The sequence below is a fragment of the Lithobates pipiens genome, unplaced genomic scaffold (genome assembly GCF_037356315.1).
Source record: "Lithobates pipiens isolate NorthernLeopardFrog02 unplaced genomic scaffold, aLitPip1_a1.2 Scaffold_19, whole genome shotgun sequence".
Lineage (NCBI taxonomy): Eukaryota > Metazoa > Chordata > Amphibia > Anura > Ranidae > Lithobates > Lithobates pipiens.
In genome coordinates, this window is record NW_027507764.1 from 73,496,947 (window position 1) to 73,518,196 (window position 21,250).

The 21,250-nt window shown below is 44.3% G+C and overlaps 1 protein-coding gene across 4 annotated transcripts in view; it reads right to left on the reverse strand.

Annotated features, from left to right (window-relative positions):
- ST8SIA6 (ST8 alpha-N-acetyl-neuraminide alpha-2,8-sialyltransferase 6) overlaps nucleotides 1-16,492 on the reverse strand; it is a 173,762-nt gene extending 157,270 nt beyond the window's left edge. Inside the window, exon 1 of one of the 4 annotated variants that reach the window (XM_077490900.1) lies at nucleotides 16,248-16,492. In XM_077490900.1, coding sequence (XP_077347026.1) covers nucleotides 16,248-16,339 — 92 coding nt within the window. In that variant the 5' untranslated portion in view covers nucleotides 16,340-16,492. The remainder of the gene's footprint in view (nucleotides 1-16,247) is intronic. The other 3 variants (XM_077490902.1, XM_077490899.1, XM_077490901.1) reach the window with 3 other exon arrangements.
- Nucleotides 16,493-21,250: the final 4,758 nt, after the last annotated feature.

A 21,250-nucleotide genomic window follows, 5' to 3' on the forward strand; every position in this document is an offset into this window, starting at 1 on the left:
GTACACACGGTCGGACAATCTGATGGACAATGTCCGATAGGACCGTGTTGTCGGATAATCCGACAGTGTGTGGGCTCTATCGGACTGTTTCCGTCAAAGTATACGACGGACCAAGTTTTCCAACTGGGCTATAAAATTTTCCGACAACATGATCCGATTGGACTTTGTACGATCATGTGTAGAGAATTCCGATCGGACAAAGTGCCACGCATGCTCAGATCAAATTCCTAGACCAAAGCTATTGGCTACTACTCTGAACGTAGTCCCGTCCCAACGAAATAACGTCATCACGTTAAGTACGATCGGATTTTCTGACAACTTTGTCCGACTGTGTGTATGCAACAGTTTCGGACAAAATCCGACGGATTTGGTTGTTGGAATGTCCGACCGTGTGTACAAGAGCTAAGACATATTCATCAAAATTAAAAGAACAAAATGCTTGAAATATTTGACTGTGTGTAACGCATGTATATATAAAATAAATAAGTTTCACTTTTTGAATAAAATTACTGAAATAAATTAACTTTTTTGATGATATTCTAATTTTATGAGACGCACCTGTATATACAGTATATACACATACAATGCAGCGGCTAGTGTGTGGTGTGGTTCGGTCTGATCAGTGCAGTGATCATGCTCTGGTCTTCCCAATTCACACTGTTCCTTGTTTTGTTTTTTACACAAACGTTGTTGAGATGTTACACAGACATCTCGTAAAGTTGAATTGCTGGCCATGTGGTGCGAGGCAGTGGATTGCATCACACTGTGATTGATTTACTATAGGCAAACAGACTGTGTACTTTGCAGATGAAGCTTTACTTGGCAAAGAATACCCAATCACATGTAAGGAAAATTAAAAAGACTACACTTTTGCTTGTACATAATTGGATGATGGAAGTCAGCAAAGCTTCCCTTCCTTTGCTTGCAAGGTGTGCAGCCTTTAATAAATCAATAAATAAATGCCTTTAATAAATCAAACCCCATTGTATTGCATGCATTCTTTCTTTTCAACAAACAATACTTGTGTCTTATGACGTTGCATGCAGATGACGAAACGCACTGGAAGGGTCTTCCAGTGGCGTCACTTTGGCATGTTGAATGCAAATCAGCTTTCCTAGTTTTATTTTTAGTTAAAAGTTATCCATATAAGTGCAATACAATTTTATTTAAAAAAAAAAAAAAATCATAAAATTACTACACTATAGTAGAGGCTTCCCCATTCTCTCTCTCAATGCTTCAGATATTGGGCATTAACAAGTGTTTTTAAAGGGATGGAAACATTTCCACTGATCTTAATCACTTGCCGACCACCTAGCTGTAAATTACTAGCTGCCATAACCCCGGTATTTTTTTTTAGTTAGGCGGGCGGGTTTAAGATAAAAGTGATCCCAGTGGATTCGGGATCACTTTCATAGGTGGCGGGAGAGGTCCCCCCCCCTCCCGCCACTTCCTGCTGGTTTCTCATCAGAGCCATCAGCAAGCCCGGGACCGATCCGGTGTAGCCAATGGTTAAGCAGGAAGCTGAGTGAGGGCAAGATAGTCCCCACTCGGCTCTATGCCCTTGGAGGACCAGAGCGACCTCCGACGTCACATCTGGTCCTCAGCAGATAGACAGGATTTTTTCTTCTTGACCCCAGATCTCTCAATAAAGAGGACCGGTCATGCTTTTTTCTATTACAAGGGATGTTTACATTCCTTGTAATAGGAATAAAAATGATAGAAAAAAAATGGGACAGTGTAAAAATAAAAAGTAAAATAAATAATAATGAAAAAAATAAAAATAAAGCGATCCATCCCTCCACGCTCACGCAGGAAGCAAACGCATATGTAAGTCGCACCCGCTTATGTAAACGGTGTTCACACCACATGTGTGGTATCTCCGCAATCGTTCAAGCAAGAGCAATAATTCTAGCACAAGACCTACTCTGTAACTCTCCCATAAATATTTTTAAGTACCGTAGTTTGTTGCCAGTCCACGACCGTGCGTGATATGTTATCTATTTACTCGGCGTAACATCATCTTTAAAATTATACAAAAAAATTGGGATAACTTTATGTTTTCTTGTTTTTTTTTATTCATTAACCACTTCCCACCCGGCCTATAGCAGAATGATGGCCGGGCGGTGGTTGCATTATCCTGACTGGGCGTCATATGATGTCCGGCAGGATAACATGCCAGGCAGGATAATCCCTAGCATGCTCGCAGGGGGCGCGCAGCGCAGTGATCAGGGACGGCCTGTGCCCCTCGGACACAGCGCTTCCCCGATCGCAGTAAACAGCCAATAAAATTGGCTGTTTACCACGTGATCGGCTGTGTCCAAATCACAGCCGATCACATATGACAGGAGACCCGGAGGAGCGCATGAAGTGTAAGTGCCCGGTTGAAGTGGTTAAAGTGTATTTTTTCCAACACAGATCACAATGGGGACATTTTGTTGGTTTGTGAACCATTACGAATAAAGTCCTGCAGCTCACAACAACCAATCACATCACCATTCCTCAGTTTAGAGCAGCCTATACCGTAAAAGGTGAATTCTGATGTGGCTCTTGTGGGTTCTGTGGCTCTTTGCCTGATGCCATGAACCTGCCTGTAGGCAGTGAGATAACCCAGACACCGATCTATAGTAAAATCATATTTCCTCTTATTTAATAAGGCAGAGAGCACAGCCGCAATGATAAGCTGTAACCCAGAGCAAACACTCATAAATCTCGGCAGTCAGAGGCAGGGTTTGCCGACGGTGCAGATAAATATTTATATTTAAAAATTCAGACTAAATAAGGTTTCCCCGGAGCAGAGAAGGAAATAAAAGTCCACGGCAAACTATTGATTATTCTCACATCTTAGAAATATCGGAAATTCACAATATTGTGTTTTTTTTTGGAGCATCCCAAATAGTGGGGGATTTTCTGATAATGACACAGATGGCTGCCTGTCCAAGAATTGTTTCCATATCTATCAAATGTGACTATTATAATGGCTGAAATGTAACTAATAAAGCGCCAATGGCCGATCATACGATGATTGTCAGCTCTTCAGCGTCTTCCTAAAGATGGTGAGTTGTTGCGAAGTGTTCAAGTTATGATCTAATCTATGTTTCCTCCATGTAATCTCATAATCCGATCACTCAAAATACGATCGTATTCATGAATAACGTATCTCACTGCTGACGATTGCTGCAAAGTGATTGAAAACATTCCCCTTCTGACCATTTGCTCAAATCCCATCTATATCAATCGGAAGGGAAGTTGTGGCTATTCCATTGTTTGCCGATTTGATTGTTTTAATTGAATTGTACAATCAAACAGATAATAAAATTGAAGCGTGTGGCCACCATAAAAGAGACTGTACAATCAGATTGTATACAGTATGATCAGCTTTAGGCTACATACACACTGGGCGTTTAGCCCCTGTGCATCAAATCCTGGCATTGTTGTGCGCATGGGAGGCACATGTGCAGCATCCAGCCCTACTGCCAGCAGCCTGTCACAAATCTGTAAGACCCCTTTCACACTGGGGAGCTTTGCAGGCGCTATAGTACTAAAAATAGCACCTGCAAAGCACCCTGAAAGAACCGCTCCATTCACTCCAGGGCACTCCAGGGCTTTCACGCTGGAGCGGTGCGCTGACAGGACGGTAGAAAAAGTCCTTCTCGCAGCATCTTTGGAGAGGTGAAGGAGTGGTGTGTATACCGCTCCTCTACTGCTCCTGCCCATTGAAATCAACGGGGCAGTGCGGCTATACCCCCCTGCAGCAGTTTTTACTTTTTTGCAGCAGTTAACACTTTTTTTGAGCTATAAACAGACGAAGAAGACAATATTTTTTACTTTCTGCTATAAAAAACACATCCAATTAAAACATTTTAAAAAATCTAATTTCTTCATAAATTTAGGCCAATATGTATTCTCCTACAAATATTTGGTAAAAAAAAATTGATTGGTTTGTGCAAAAGTTATAGCATCTACAAACTATGTGATATATACTGGAATTTGGGATTTATTCATTTTTTATACTAGTAATGGCGGCGATCAGCAACTTATAGCAAGACTGCAATATTCCGGAGAACAATCTGACAATAACTGACACTTTTGACACGTTTTGGGAGCCAGTTACACTAATAGAGTGATCAGTTCTAAAAATATGCACTGTCACTGTACTAATGACACTGGCTGGGAAGGGGTTAAACATTTAGGGTGATCAAAGGGTTAAATGTGTGCCTAACCAGTGTTTTTGTGTACACAGTGGTATTGCTTTAGTAAAACCAGAGAGTGCAGAAACTTTTGCAGCTCTGCAGAGAAACCAGTCGGCTTCCATGTTTTTTTTTTCGTCAAAGCTTAGTTGAACAAGCTTCAATTAAGAAGTTAGAAGCTGATTGGTTTCTCTGCAGAGCCGTGCTGAATTTTATTCCCTGCTTAGCAGGGACACAAACACCAGCACATCCCTGCTGACATGACGGAGTTCTGCTTTGTTTCCATATACAGAGCTCTGTCCACTGTGTCCCCTTGGCGATCAGCGGGTGCTGGCAGTCATTCATTGGCTGGCACCCACTGATCGGCTTTTGCTGTGACTAATCATAGTAGAAGCATTGTGCATGAGGCGTGCACGCGTGCCCCGACCTGGAAAAACAGAATCAGGTATTTCTATGTGATTCTGCACAGAGCGGCCACCCTGTAGTAGTAAAGTTACAATAGGGTGGTCGTTAACTGGTTAACATGGATTCCAATGGTCCTAATTCACACCAGTGCAGTGAGTTCCAGTGCAGATAACAATAGTAGAACGTGCTGCAATATTTCTGTATGGAATGCATCTGGAATGTGGCAAAACACATCAAAACTGCACTGGAATGCACATGTCCTCAACTGAGAACAATAGAGAAAAGAAAAATGCTCCAGAATGTATCAAAAACGTATTAAAAAAACGCACATGCAGAAACGCATACAAAATGTAGAAATTGTGGGGGGAACCAGCCCTAAGGTCACACAGGAGTTGATTTACTAAAATTGGAGAGTGCAAAAACTGCTGCAGCTCTGCATAGAAACCAATCAGCTTCTAACGTGAACAGTTTGTTCAATTAAGCTTTGATAATAAAACCTGGAAGTTGATTGGTTTTCCAGCAGAGCTGCACCAGATTTTGCGCTCTTCAGGCCGGGTTCACACTATAGCGATGCGGGAACGCCGCGAATCCGCGGCGTTTACCCGCATCGCACACCTCCCTCCGGCAGTTCACACTGCCCTATGCGGACGGCTGGGAGTGTCAATGTTATGTTAATGACACCCCCAGATCCGTCGGCATATCGCAGTGCGATCTGCCGACTCGCACAGGAATCGGATCGCATGGTGTGAACCCCCATGCGATCCGATTCTGTTGCGGACCCAAAAAAGGGTCCCGTGCGAGTTTGCTGCGGGAGCGCTGCGAATTCAGCCATACTATCTGTATGGCTGAACTCGCATCGCTACGGAGATCGGATGTGATTTGCTGTGCGAATCACATCCGGATCTCCCCCCGCAGCAGTGTGAACCGGGCCTTAGTTTTGGTAAATCATCCCCACAATTACACAGAATACAAACTGGCATTTTCCATCATTATCATTTTCTGTTCTTTGTTATGTCCATGTTATGAAAACGTATCATTTCTGTGTTTTTATTTTTATTTTATGATATTTTGTATCAAATTTCTACAAACAAGGAACCGGCTACAACTCCGGTGTCTTTGGGTGGATGTTAAAGAGGAACTGCAGTCTACTCACATAATTTGTAATAAAAACATCTTTACCATTCTGACAGTGGCGGTGCGTCCATTAAGGGCACAGGGGTGCCGCCCCCTTTCTCCAGCCACCCCCCTCTGTGTAGAATGGATAGATTTATGGTATGCATGAATCCATCCACGGCCGCTGTAGCCACCCCCTATTCATGCCCCTTTTCGAATGCCGGGCACCTGAATTACAGCAGGGGGGTTTGAAGCACCTGATTAGAGCCATAGACTCTAATAGGCTTAAAAGAAGGTGGACTACGAGCGCAAAACACTGCGCTCACAGTACACAGGTGTGCTAGCGAAGCAAATTAATATGAACTGCCTCTCAGCCAATCAGGAGGCGTGGATCTTATACCCGTCACCTGATTGGCTGAAGGCACAGGCGCTCCGATTGGACAGAACGGAAGAAGAGACGCATGGGAGGACGGAGAACCAGGGAGGACACAGGTGCCATCTCCTGACCTGCTGCATGTCCCACAGCTCGCCGCCATCACCCACCACCAGCAGGGGGTAAGTGTCTGCTGGTAAGACAGCAGGGGGGGGGGGGTTCACAGAGGCTGCATATGATGGGCACAGGCTGCATATAATGGGCACAGAGGCTACATATAATGGGCACACGCTGCATCTGATGGGCACAGGCTGCATATGATGGGCACAGAGGCTGTATGATGGGCACAGGGGGCTGCATATGATGGCCACAGGGGGCTGCATATGATGGGCACAGGCTGCATATGATGGGGACAGTGGCACATGCTGCATATGATGGGCACAGAGACTGCATATGATGGGCATATGCTGTATATGATGGGCTCAGGCGCTACAGATGATGAGCACAGGTGCTGCATATGATGGGTCACAGTGGCTACAATTGATGGGCACAGTGAGGCTGCAATTGATGTTTTTTTTCCAGTATTTTTCAGTTTGCTTGCGCTCTCCCCAAAAATATTGAGCACCAGCCGCCACTGCATTCTGAAGCTTCCCTCCAACCACTTTGCATATTATTTTATATTTTATTTTTTTATTTATTTTATATTTTATTTTATACATACTGAGATTCTGTACTTATACAGAATCTCAGCATAGCATAACAAATATGCTGCAGAAATCTCACTCCACTGAGTCTGGCTGCAACCATTTTAACTGTGGGCAGCTGAAGCTGCTGCCTGTTCACTTCCTGGATTAATGCCGCGTACACACGACCGGACTTAGGTCCGACAGACTTTCGACGGAGTTCTGACGGAGTTCTGACAGAGTTCTGACGGACTTTCCGAATGAACGGACTTGGCCACACACAATCACACCAAAGTCCGACGGATTCGAATGTGATGACGTACGACTGGACTAGAATAAGGAAGTTCATAGCCAGTAGCCAATAGCTGCCCTCGCATCGGTTTTTGTCCGTCGGACTAGCACACACACGAGCGGATTTCTCGGTAGGAACTGGGTCCGGCGGAGTTTTTTCGGAAAAATTTGAAACATGTTCCATTTCTAAAGTCTGTCAGACTTTTGCAAATCAAAAGTCCGCTGCAGCCCACACACGATCGAATAGTCTGCCGGAATCATTCCGTCAGACTTTTGATGTTGAAAAGTCCGGTCGTGTGTACGCGGCATTACACAGACACACACCACTTGCTCTGCAGCTCTCATTGGCCCTCTTATGACTCCCACCCCCTTTCTGGCAAACTCTCACAAGAGTGAAAGAGAGAGAGAGCTGTGCATGGTGTCATAAGCCTAGGCGAATGACCAGACAAGAAACAGGAAGTGGGCTGTATAAACTAGAAAAAAAAAATTACTATTCAAAGTTAAAACAACAACGGCAGAAGATTTAATAGATGGAAAGATAAAAAAATGACTGCAGGTCCACTTTAAGGCCGTATTCACACTTGAAGATTCAGAATTGCCATGATTCCAAATCGCAGAAAACACACATTGCCAGTGCGATTTTGCCAACATTGTTGTGTGACAGAATCACATCGAAATTGCATCAAAACATTCTTTTAAGGCTGGGTTCACACTGCTGCGGGGGGAGATCCGGATGTGATTCGCACCGCAAATCACATCCGATCTCCGTAGCGATGCGAGTTCAGCCATACAGATAGTATGGCTGAATTCGCATCGCTCCCGCAGCAAACTCGCACAGGACCCTTTTTTTGGTCCGCAACAGAATCGGATCGCATGGGGGTTCACACCATGCGATCCGATTCCTGTGCGAGTCGGCAGATCGCACTGCGATATGCGGACGGATCTGGGGGTGCCATTAACATATCATTGACACTCCCAGCCGTCCGCATAGGGCAGTGTGAACTGCCGGCGGGAGTAATGCGATGCGGGAAAACGCCGCGGATTTGCGGCGTTCCCGCATTGCAGCGGTGTGAACCCGGCCTAAAAGTTGTGCAAATCTTGTCGCCCAAAGAGAAACAGGAGCTTCTTTTGAGTGACAAACATGCATAGGGTAGCTCATTGAAGTGAATGGGCTTCCCCATGCGCGACACGTGAAAAATGCGTGCAAATAGCTCTTAAAAAATCTGAGAGATCTGAACGCAGACTAACACCTTGATGAGAATTATCAGGTTACAAATTCTGTCCGGATCACTAATGATCTCCCCCCGTAAATGTGGTGCCAGCATCCTCCCTTCCCCCTCTCCACTCACCACAGCCAAGCATACATGTTTATAGCACAGAAGGTTTTCATTTCAGGTCCATTCACACCAGATGCGTTGGCACATTTTGTAAGGCATGTCAGTACAAGGATGTGAATGAGAGCAGTTCACACTGGTGGGTTGCGCTGATATTCACTGGTTTGTAGTAGAAAAATTAAAGGAGAACAAGCCCCCTTGTTTTGTTTTGTTTTCTGCGCGACACCCCGCAACAATGTCAGTGCAGCACAATGCACAGAAAGAACAGCTGGCCAGCATAAGTTTGGCTCCTCTGCCAGGCCATAGACCCTTTGCATGCTTCAGGATGTCAGGAAAAATGTGCATGGTAAAATGAAAAGCAGCGTGCCAGCGCACGTGCGCCTACCTGTGGTCAGTGCATACATTGCACTGTGAATGGACTCTAAAGCCTCGTACACACGATCGGATTTTCCGATGGGAAATGTGTGATGACAGTCTGTTGGCGGAAAATACGACCGTGTGTACACTCCATCGGACAATTGTTGTCGGATTTTCGTCGGAAAAATGTTGGATAGCAGGTTTTAAAATTTTCCGCGGACTAATGTCTGTTGCCGTTTTTTACGAGCGTGCGTACACAAGTCCGTCAGACAAAAGTCCAAAATACAAACACACATGCTCGGAAGCAAGGACAAGCTAGAAGCGGTCAGTCTTGTAAATTAGCATTCATAATGGAGAATTGACATTCGTGATGCGGAAAATTATGAAATCTCCAAATGCAGCGCACAATTCTCTTCTTCTTTAATGGGATAATAATGAAGCTGCTTTGCTGGTGATACTGATGGAGTTATTGCAAAACTAGTTTTCAAAGGCTTTTTTTTTCTAGTGATATCAAGAATAATATTATTATGTTTTTTTGTTTTTTGGGCAAGTTACCACAACACCATTATCCTGCAGTTTTTAAAATCAACGCTACAATATGTTGGTGTACCTTGTCAATTTTATATTGTATTTTTTTTAAATATAACTGCTTACTCCTAAACTCTCATTTGAAGTAAAACACACAGCCAAGTATTATTCTACACAATGTGTTATTGTGCATTAAAAAAAGAAAACAAATAAAATTAGACATGCTATCTGCCAATAGAACTTAAGGCTCGGTTCACACCAGACACGGCACGACTTGCCGCGCCGCGACCTGCCGCGACCTCAGCGGCGACTTGCAAAATGACTTCTGTATAGAAGTCAATGCAAGTCGCCCGAGGTCGCCGCAAAAGTAGTACAGGAACCTTTTTTCTAAGTCAGAGCGACTCGAGTCGCTCCTACTAGAACGGTTCCGTAGTACAGAACGGGGGCGACTTGTCAGGTCACGGCGCGGCAAGTCGTGCCGCGTCTGGTGTGAACCGAGCCTAACCAAAAAGGGCATTCTATACATCCAAAAATATAGAAAATATACCAAATGAAATCATTATTCAACCAAAAAAATAATGTCAAAGCAATAACTCCAAGGCCAATAATAAATAACAGGTTATCTCCTCCGATTCCACAACATGTCTGGTTGACGAATGGCCATTCAGAAACTAACTGAAAAGCGCAAAATGAAAAGTGCGAATCAACACTCACCAAACTTCTACTAACGCAAAATTAACAGAAGGAGCCCAAAGGGTGGCGCTAAAGAGCTTAAAAAACACGTAGTACATCTAGTACGTTCGGGATTGTTGGCCAACAATTGTGTGACATGTGTATGCAAAAGTCAGCGGTTTTGTTGGCCAACAATCCGATCATGTGTACGAGGCTTTAGCCTGACAAAAGTTGGAGGACTGTGTGTCTCACCAGCCCTAAGGGCCAGCTCATGCCAGGCCGGGGTGCATTCTGTGTGCGTTTCTCGTGCCACATTCAAAACGCACTGCCTTTGTGATCTGCATGTGAGTGCCAATTGTATTGTTACCGGTACCCCAAACACACATTGCAAATGCAGTTTGGTGCAGTGCATTTTTAAAAGTGATTCAAACACTACTTTTTGCACTGTCCGGTGCATTATACAGCCTGTACGTATGAATTGGCTGTTAAAATACATCGCACAGGAATTGCATGGAAACTGCATGGGAAGGAGCGCGTTCCCATGCGATTCTGCTGTGAGCCCTGCTACATGCATTATTTTATATCAGATGTTAAAGTCTGCAAATTTACTTGCAAAACATTATTGGAAAAAAGTCAACCAAAGTCCAAAGTGATCATTGTGGGATCAGGCGAAGTTCACAGGTAACATCTGGGGTGCGTTGCCTTAACGCATGTGCGCAAAACTACGCATTAGGGTGTGCTGCAATAGGCAACTCATTCCAAATGAAGGGAGTGACAACGCACCTCAAACACTCCAGAACACGGACCTGTGCCTTTTCTGTACAGCAAGTTAAAGTGATTGTAAACGATCACCTTGCAAAACAACCCACTCGGTTTAAAACAGAAATTAAAGGCAAAACATTTTTTTGTATAGATTTAAATAGAAAACAATATAAATACCCTTTCCCCGTTTTTATAAGTGATCACATTCCCTCTGTTCTCAGCTGCATAAGAGCTGGGGAAGGAGAAACAGCAGCACACAGAACTCTCCAGTGAATGGCTATGTGTGTGTGTGTGTGGGGGGGGGGGGGGGGGGGGGAGACAAGTCTCTGATCATTGGAGGAGAGCAGGCTGAGTTCCCAGCATAACCAGAAGACTGACCACGCTGTTCTTTCTTATGATTAGTGTGGTCAGTTTTTAATAGAAAAGCAGAGGGACTAGTAGGAACACCAGGGATTTCATACAAAGGAAGCAATACAAAGAGAACAGAAGACTTCTCCATACAAGTACATAGTACAGCAAGTAGATATTAAGAATATGAAGTGTTTAATGTGTTGCCTGCCTCGTTCCCCATAGGTGGCATATTGATTATAAATCAATTATTCTTAACTCTAAGTCGAGATCAATTTGAAAACAAATCAATTATTCATCAACGTGTAAATGGCAACCATAGTGCTGGCCATACATGTAATGATCTGATCCAATGAATATGGAAAATATGAACGGCTCTGTGACCTATTGAAAAGACACATGGGGTGTCAGCGATCGCTTAAGAGTAAAACTGATGGATTTCATTTGTTAAGTGAACTTGATTGTATTTCCAATTAGACAGTAAATCTATCAATAATACGATCACATATGACATCATTCCATGTATTACCACCACTGGTCTCCATACACAGAACAATGATACATACAATTATATTGCGGATAGATTTAGCCCTGCGATTTGTCATGCAATTTGACAGTCCCAGATCGCATGACAAAACAGCACCCCATTTGCAGCAATGGAACCAATCAAAACAATGCGACTCAAGTCACAGCAACTTTGAAAAAGGTTCCTGCAGTACTTTTCTGAGATTTCATTACAACTTGCATGGACTTCTGTTTAATGAAGTAGCAGACCGCAATGAAATCGCACATCACAATCGCACTGATCCGCGGCACTGCACTGAAGGAGCTGCCATTTCACAGGTGTGCCCCGGGGCTTTACTGTCAGATTGGAAATAGAATTGGAAGATTGAAAAGACTGTTCAATGCAACATAGGCCCCTTTCACACCAGGGGACCGATTGGGTTGGCCTGTCCATTTTTCAGGGGGACCCGATCAGACCACCCATTGTTCTCTATGGGGCAGCGGATGTCAGGGGACATGTGTCTTCTGTCACCCACCGGTCCAATCGGGTCCGAGACACTAAAAGCAGACGAATGGGGGTCCGTTCACCATCCGCCAGGTGGATTGAATGACAATCGGATGAAAACGGACAGGCAGTCCATTTCCATGTGACCGCCCCATAGAGAGCAGTGGGCTGTGTCTGTGTCTGCTCTGCATAGTGGAGAGAACACGGGCCTGTCATCTGCCTGCTAAGAGGTGATCAGCAGAGAGATCCTCCAATGAGCAGGTGGATCCACTAACTTTCACACGGAGCCTGATCATTGGAAGATCTCTCCGCTGATCACCGCTGAGCCGGCAGATGACAGGTCCATGTCCTCTCCACTATGCAGAGCAGACACAGACACAGCCCACTGCTCTCTATGGGGCAGTCACATGGAAATGGATTGCCGTGTCCGTTTCCATCCAATTGTCATTCAATCCGTCTGCAAAGGTGTTGCATCGGTGTGCAGCCGTCCAGGACTCTCTCTTGCTTCACTGCTCGGGCGGTCAGATGTAAATGGACTGCCTGTGTCTTCATCCGATCATCATCCAATCCGATCGACGTGACAAACATATCCCCACACGTCTGTTTTTAGTGGACCGGGTGATATCCGCCACCCCATAGAGAACAATGGGTCGTCTGATTGGGTCCACCTGAAAAATGGACAGGCAGACCCGATCGCACCGCGATCATATTGAATAATCGACTTTCCTACAATCTGACTGAAGGATATCTGAACAGAATCGGAGAATATGATTGGATCCTATGAAGTATGAAAGGACGCAGGCCGTGCCATCGATGGATTTCTAACAAAACTGATCGATTTCTTTGAAATATGTGATCAATAATTGTATGTTATATCAAACAATCCATTCAATCTTCTGATTGTATTTCTAATCAGTAAATCTGTCTACAATACGATCAGATATAAAATTGGTCCATGGGTGACCACCAATGATTTTATTGATGATGTTTTTGATAGCTTCACTGGCTGATTGGAAATACGACTGAATGATCGTTCGATGTGCTATACGCTTAACAATCATATTGAATTTCGATTGTTTTTTAATTATAACCAATCATAAGAATAATACATGTAACGATCTGATCGAATGGTTCTTCACAGAATCAGACAATGTGATTACATCTATGAATTATCAAAAAGACACATACTGTGTGATCAATCCCATTTTGCGCAAAACTGATCGATTTTATCAAAATGATTCGGATCGATCTCGACAGAAGATCCAAACATAGGACAGTAGAGAGATTGATATGATTGTTTAATTGTGACCATACACTGAATGATTTTATACATCGAATCGATGATCAATTTACTCTCTGGCAGAAAAATATGACTGGAAGATTGACAAGATCGTTCGATGCGCCAAATGCTTATTGATCATATTGACATTCTGGTGATAGGATTATCCACCAGGACTATCTTAAGTTAATTGATTGGTATTATATACAATTGTATTATTGATCAATTTACAGTTTGGGAAAAATAATATGATTGGAAGATCGAAAAGATTGTCCTATGCCCCATACATTTAATGATCATATTGAATGATCTTCATAGGATTATCCTTCAGAACCAATCAGGATCAGTTTTATATACTGTGTATTATCGATCAATCTGGGAAAAAAATATATATAATTTGAAGATCAATACAAAAGTTCGATGTGTAATACAATCATATTGAATGATCTACATTTCTATGATTGGATTATCAATCTGATCAGAATAACTTCAATTCAATTGATTGGATTTATATACAATTTTATTTTTGACCAATTTACTGTCTGGAGTAAAAAATATGATCAGAATTCCGATAAGTTTATTATACACACCATACTCAGAACAATCATATTGATTGATCTACTTTCCTACAAATAAGGACCAATCAGAATAATTTCAATCAAGATTGGATGTATATAAAATCATATTATTGATCCATTTACTGTCTGGGAGAAAAAAACTGTTGGAAGATCAAAATATTGTATCTATCATATTGAATGATCTGCTTTCATGTGATTAGATTATCCATCAGGACTGATCAGAATAATTTCAATTCAATTGATCAGTTTTATATGCAATCGTATTATTGATAAATTTACTGTCGGGAGGAAAAAATGTGATTGTTTGATCGATAAGATCATTCAGTGCACCATACACATAACAATCATATTTGATTGTTTTACAGTCCCTCAATTGGATCATCCATCAGGACTGATCAGAATAACTTCAATTCAATGGATTGGCTTTATATACAATTGTATTATTGATCAATTTACTGTCTGGGGGAAAACATACGATCGGATGATCAAAATAAATTATTTGATGTGTCATACACCTAACAATCAGATCGAACGATCTACATTCCTATGATTGGATTTAGCCATCAGAGCCAATCAGAATAACTTCAAATAAATCAGTTGAATTTATATACAATATTATTATTGATCAGTTTACTGTCTGGGAGCAAAAAATATGATTGGAAGATCAATAGGATTGATGCCTCCCATACACACAGGACTGTATCGAATGATCGCTGTTCCTACGATTGAATTTCTGTCACCATACACATAACAATCATATTGATTGATCTACAGTCCTACAGTTGGATTATCCATCAGAAGTGATCAGAATATCTTCAATTCAATTGATTGGCTTCATATACAATAGTATTATTGATCAATTTTCTGTCTGGTAGAAAACATACGATCAGACGATCAAAAAAATCGTTTGACGTGTCATACACCTAACAATCAGATCGAATGATCTACACTCCTATGATTGGATTATTTATCAGGACAAATCAGAATAACTCAATAAATCAATCAGAATTATAAACAATATTCTCATTGATCATTTTACTGTCTGGGAGAAAGAAATATGATTGGACGATCGATAAGATCAATTGATGCACCATGCACATAACGATCATATTGATTGATCTACTTTCCCGCAACTGGACACCACTGGGACTGATCGGAAATATCTTCAAATTGATCGGATTTATATACAATCATATTATTGATCAAATGATCTACATTTCAACAATCTCATTTTTTTTCCCCATCAAAACCAATTGGAATAATTTTAGACAGATTTACATACAATCCTATTGTTGATGAATTTACTATCTGGGAAAAAAGGAAGATCGATAAGATCCATGCCCCCGAATGATCTCCGCTCCTATACGATTGCATTTTCCATTGTGATCAATCAGAATAGTTTCAATGAAATTGATCCGTTTTATATACAATTGTTTTATTGATCAATTTACTGTCCAGGAGCAAAAAATATGATCATAAGACCAATGCCTCCATACACTCAGTGACCGAATCCAATGATCTCCGCTCCTGCGATTTAACTTTCCATCAATACTGATCAGAATAGTTTCCATGAAACTGATCAGTTTTATATACAATTGTTTTATTGATCAGTTTACTGTCTGGGAGCAAAAAATATGATCAAAAGATCGATAAGATCGATGCCCCCATACACTCAGTGATCGCATTGAATGAGCTCCGTTTCTACGACTGAATTTTCCATCAGGACTGATCAGAAGAGTTTGAATGAAATTGATCAGTTTTATATACAATTGTTTTATTGATCAGTTTACTATCTGAGAGCAAGAAATATGATCATAAGATCGATGCCCCCATACACTCAGGGACCGTTTTGAATGTCCTCCGTTCCTATACGATTGCATTTTCCCTGGTAATCAATCAGAATAATTTCAATTAAATTAATCAGTTTTATATACAATTTTTTTTTTTTTTTTTATTGATCAATTTACTGTCTGGGAGCAAAAAACAGATGATCGATAAAATCGATGCCTCCCCATACAGTGACTGTATTGAATCATCTCCGTTTCTACTATTTAATTTTCCGTCAATACTGATCAGAATAGTGTCAATGAAATTGATCGCTTTTGCTGGAAATCGATCCGTTTTTTGGATAATCTATAGATGTGATGATCTGATCGGTGAAGAATTGTTTGGATCGGAGTATGGAAGCTTTCTCGGGAAGAACTGTATCTCCGGGGTTGAGTTTCTGGAATAGGAAGGCAAGCAGCACACATGATAGCGCCAACCTAGGCTGGGGCGAGGTACAGGCGATGTGATGTTTGGGTGATCCCCCCTCCCCCATCCCCGTACCTGTACCGGGGGGCCTCTCCTATGGCCAGCCAGACGGTGATGAGGACGAGCAGCAGGCTGGTGCCCAGGAGGATGAGTCCGCTCCTCCGCATGGTCTCCGCTCAGCCCGGTCCTCCTCCTCCTCCGCCGCCCTCTGCCCACCTGTCTCCGGAGCACAGACAGCCTGTGTCTGCCCGACCATCCTCCGCCCACCCCGGCCGGTCCTCCTCCTCCCCCTCCCGGGGACACGGACCACCTTCCTCCGGTGCCATCATCCGGGAGGAGGAGGGGGAGGAGGGGGCTGTACATCAATTCATCACCGCCACCGACCGAGTACCACCCCCCCTACTATTCTACATATACCGCTACCTGCCGCATACATCCCCCATTCATATGCAAATTCCGACTTTCTGCTAAAAGTCAGTATGCAAATCAGTTCTGGGTGTGGCTACTAATTAAACAGATTGGACTAGACGCGTTTTGTAGATTCTCCCAACCAGTGCTGCTGGGACAAGGTCTTCTATAGCCCAGGGCGAACATGCCAAAACTGCCCCCCCCCCCCAGATGGATGAGCATGGCCAGGAATAAACCACCCCCCCCCCCCCCAGATGTATGAGCATGGTCAGCAACCCCCCCCCCATGTATGAGCATGGTCAGCAACCCCCCCCCCCCCAAAAAAAATGAGCATACTTATCCTCTAAGCATAAATTCCCACTCCTTCCAGTACAAATCTCCCCCCCCCCTAAAAAAAATCACCTCTCTTAGTACAAATCCTCTACCCTTCACATCCCTCAAATGTCCTCTCTGAGTACACATCTTCCCCCCCACTTCAAAGCCCCTTCTTATCACAACCCCCCCCCCCCCATCTCCTACCTAGCTCAAAACCTCTCCCCCCAGAAAAAATTCCCCTCCTAGCAAAAAAAATTACTATTAGCACAACCCCCCCCCCCCCCCACAAAAACCTATTTCACATTCTAGCACAGTTCACCCCCCCCCCCCCCCCCAACGCCTTCTACCACCATATCATCTCTTCTGGCACACCACCCCCCCCCCCCCCACAAAAAAAATATTTCACCTCCTAGCACAGTTTCACCCCCCCCCCCCACGCCTTCTACCACCATATCACCTCTTCTGGCACACCACCCCCCCCCACAAAAAATATTTCACCTCCTAGCACAGTTTCACCCCCCCTCCCACGCCTTCTACCACCATATCACCTCTTCTGGCACACCACCCCCCCCCCCCACAAAAAATATTTCACCTCCTAGCACAGTTTCACCCCCCTCCCACGCCTTCTACCACCATATCACCTCTTCTGGCACCCCCCCCCACAAAAAAACTATTTCACCTCCTAGTACAGTTCACCCCACCCCCTCCCTTCTACCACCCTATCACCTCTTCTGGCACAACGCCCCCCCCCCCCCACAAAGCCAACACAAAGCCCCCTAAATCACCACTCCCAGCACACAGCCCCAAATTTCCCCTCCTACAACAATTCTTACCCCCTGCTGCCTCCCATATCCCCCCCCAATCTTCTCATGCCCCCCCACCTAACATGATATCACAGTACCCAGGGCAGCCACCCCTCCTCCCCACTCCTTCTCCCGACTCTGCTCCCAGCTGATACCACAACATGCATAGCCCTGGGCACTGTGGTATCATGTGAGGCTGGGGGGGGGGGGTTACCACAAGGAGATTGGGTGGGGGCGAGGGGATTTGAGTCGAGAAGACAAATTTGGGGAGCGGCAGTGGGTAAGAATTGTTCTGGGAGGGCAAATTTGGGGAGGTGTGCTAGGAGTGGTGACTTGGGGGGATATGTGTAGAGAGGAGGGATGAGGGGAGAGGATTTGTTCTAGGAGGGGGAATTGGGGGGAGGGGGGGGGGGGTTACTATAAAAGTAATATGGTAGAGAGGGGAAATGTTTTTTTTTTGGGGAGTGTGAGTGCTAGTAGGAAAATTGTGGGTATTTGTGCTAGGAGGGGAATTTGTGCTAGCATGGGGTATTGGGGGAGGGGAATGTGTGCTGGAAGGGGGGGATTTGGAGTGGGGGGGTTTGAGGGGTAGAGTCAGTGGCGGTGCATCCATTAAGGGCACATGGGCGCCGCCCCCTCTCTCCAGCCACCCCCCCTCTATGACTAATGGATAGATTCATGCATTGCATGAATCTATCCATGGCCGCCGCCGCCACCCCGTATTCAGGCGTCCGGCCCCTTTTCGGACTCCAGGCACCTGAATTACAGCGGCGGGGGTGTATTTTTGAAGCACCTGATTAGAGCCATAAAAAAGTTTTCAAAAAAGGGGAACTTGGAGCATAAAGCATCATCGCTCAGACTCCACCCAGGTGTGTTAGAAAAGCAAATGAGTATTCGCTTTTCTAACACTGAACCGCCTCTCCACCAATCAGGTAGTGCGGCTCTGATACCTGTCACCTGATTGGCTGAAAGGACAGGCACCATGATTGGACGCATTTCAGGAGGAAGGGAGGAGACGCATGGAAGACACAGCTTGCCGCTGCAAGCTCCCACAGCTCGCCGCTGTCACCCGCTGCCTGACCCGCCACTGAGAAGGTAAGTGGCGAGCAGATGGCAAACGGGGGGGACACAGTGGCAACTTTTGATGGGCACGGTGGCGGCATTTGATAAGCACAGTGGCAGCATTTGATGGGGCACAATGGCAGCTTTTGTTGGGCACAGTGGCTGTATTTGATGGGCACAGTGGCAGCATTTGATGGGGCACAGTGGCAGCATCTGATGGGCACAGTGGCAGCATTTGATGGGGCACAGTGACAGCATTTGATGGGCACAGTGGCTGCATTTGATGGGCACAGTGGCGGCATTTGATGGCACAGTGGTTATATTTGATGGGCACAGTGGCTGAAATTGATGGGCACAGTGGCTGCAATTGATGACACAGTGACTGCATTTGAAGGGACACAGTGGTGGCTTTTGTTGGGCACAGTGGTGGCATTTGATGGGCACAGTGGCTGCATTTGATGGGAACAGTGGTGGCATTTGATGGCCCCGTGGTGGCATTTGATGGTACAGTGGCTACATTTGATGGGCACAGTGGCTGCAATTGATGGCACAGTGGCTGCATTTGATGGACACAGTGACTGCGTTTGATGGGGACAGTGGCTAGATTTGATGGGCACAGTGGGTGCTTTTGATGGCACAGTGGTTGCCTTTGATGGCACAGTGGCTGCGTTTGAAGGCACAATAGCTGCATTTGATGGGCACAGTGACGGGTTTTGTTGCGCACAATGGCGGTATTTGATGGGCACGGTGGCAGCATTTGATGGGGCACAGTGGCAGCATTTGATGGGCACAGTAGCTGCATTTGATGGGCACAGTGGCGGCATTTGATGGCACAGTGGTTATATTTGATGGGCACAGTGGCTGCAATTGATGGCACAGTGGCTGCATTTGAAGGTACACAGTGGCAGCTTTTGTTGGGCACAGTGGTGGCATTTGATGGGCACAGTGGCTACATTTGATGGGCACAGTGGCAGCATTTGATGGGGCACAATGGCAGCATTTGATGGGTACAGTGGCTGCATTTGATGGGAACAGTGGTGACATTTGATGCCACCGTGGCATTTGATGGCACAGTGGTTGCAATTGATGGCACAGTGGCTGCATTTGATGGGCACAGTGACTGCGTTTGATGGGCACAGTGGCTACATTTGATGTAATGGGCACAGTGGTGCTTTTGACTGCACAGTGGCTGCGTTTGAAGACACAATAGCTGCAATTGATGGGCACAGTGAGGCTGCAATTGATGGGTTTTTTTCAGAATTTTTCAGTTTATTTGCGCCCCCTCCCCAGCTGCTACTGGTTAGAGCAATTGTACTAGGAGGGGGGATTTTATTTGGGGGGGGGGGTTGGGGAGAGAGAGGATTTGAGCCGGGAGGGGGTATTTCAGCATGGGGTGAATTTGTACCGGAGGAGGGAAAATGTATGCTTAGGGAGTGAGCATGCAGATTAGTGCTCAATTGTTTTTTGTTTTTTTTTTGGGGGGGGGGGAGTGGATTTTCACTGACAGATAATGCTCAGAAATCTTGGGAGTGGGGGGGGAGGGGTAATTTGGCATGTTCACCCTGGGCTCTGGGTGCTCTTGCCGGGCACTGCACCTGCTTGCTCCAGATATGCACAAAAAAAACGGAGTCACGCTTGCAGTGCCAAAAACACTCAAACATGCCTAAATGCCCCTAAACGCATTTAAACACATGTTAACACTAAGCGAGTTTAGTACTTGAGCATTAATTTCAATGGCCCGAATAAATTAATATTTTGGAAAATGAAATGAATGAACGCCCAAGCGCCTGAAGCAACTAAACACACTGAAACTGTATTGCAGCGGGATCTGCTGTTCCCAGTGATCTCTGTTGTGTTCCAGTGAGCCCATCCCCCCTACAGTTAGAACACACCTAGGGAACACACGTAACCCCTTGATTGCCCCCTAGTGTTAACCCCTTTTTGCCAATGTAATTTTTACATTGATTAGTGCATTTTTATTTTTTTAGCACTGATCAATGTAATGTCACTGGTCCCCAAAAAGTGTCATTTGGGGTCAGATTTGTTCGCCACAATGACGTAATCCCGCTAAAAATTGCAGATCGTCGTCATTACAAGTAAAAACAATAATAATAATAATAAAAAAAAAAGTTCCTAAACCTATCCCATAGTTTTTAGACATGATAACTTTTGCGCAAACCAATCAATATATGCCTTTTGCGATTTTTTTACCAAAAATATGTAGAAGAATATACATCGGCCTAAACTGATGAATAAGTGTGTTTTTTTATATATATTTTTTGGATATGTATTATAGGAAAAAGTTTTTATTTTTTTTCAAAATTGTCTCTCTTTGTTTGTTTATAGCGCAAAAAAGGAAAAAACGCAGAGGTGATCAAATTCCACCAAAAGAAAGCTCTATTTGTGGGGAAAAAAAGGACGTTGGGGTGCAACATTGCAATTGTCAGCTAAAATGGCCTGGTCATTAAGGGGGCAAGTCCTTCTGGGGCT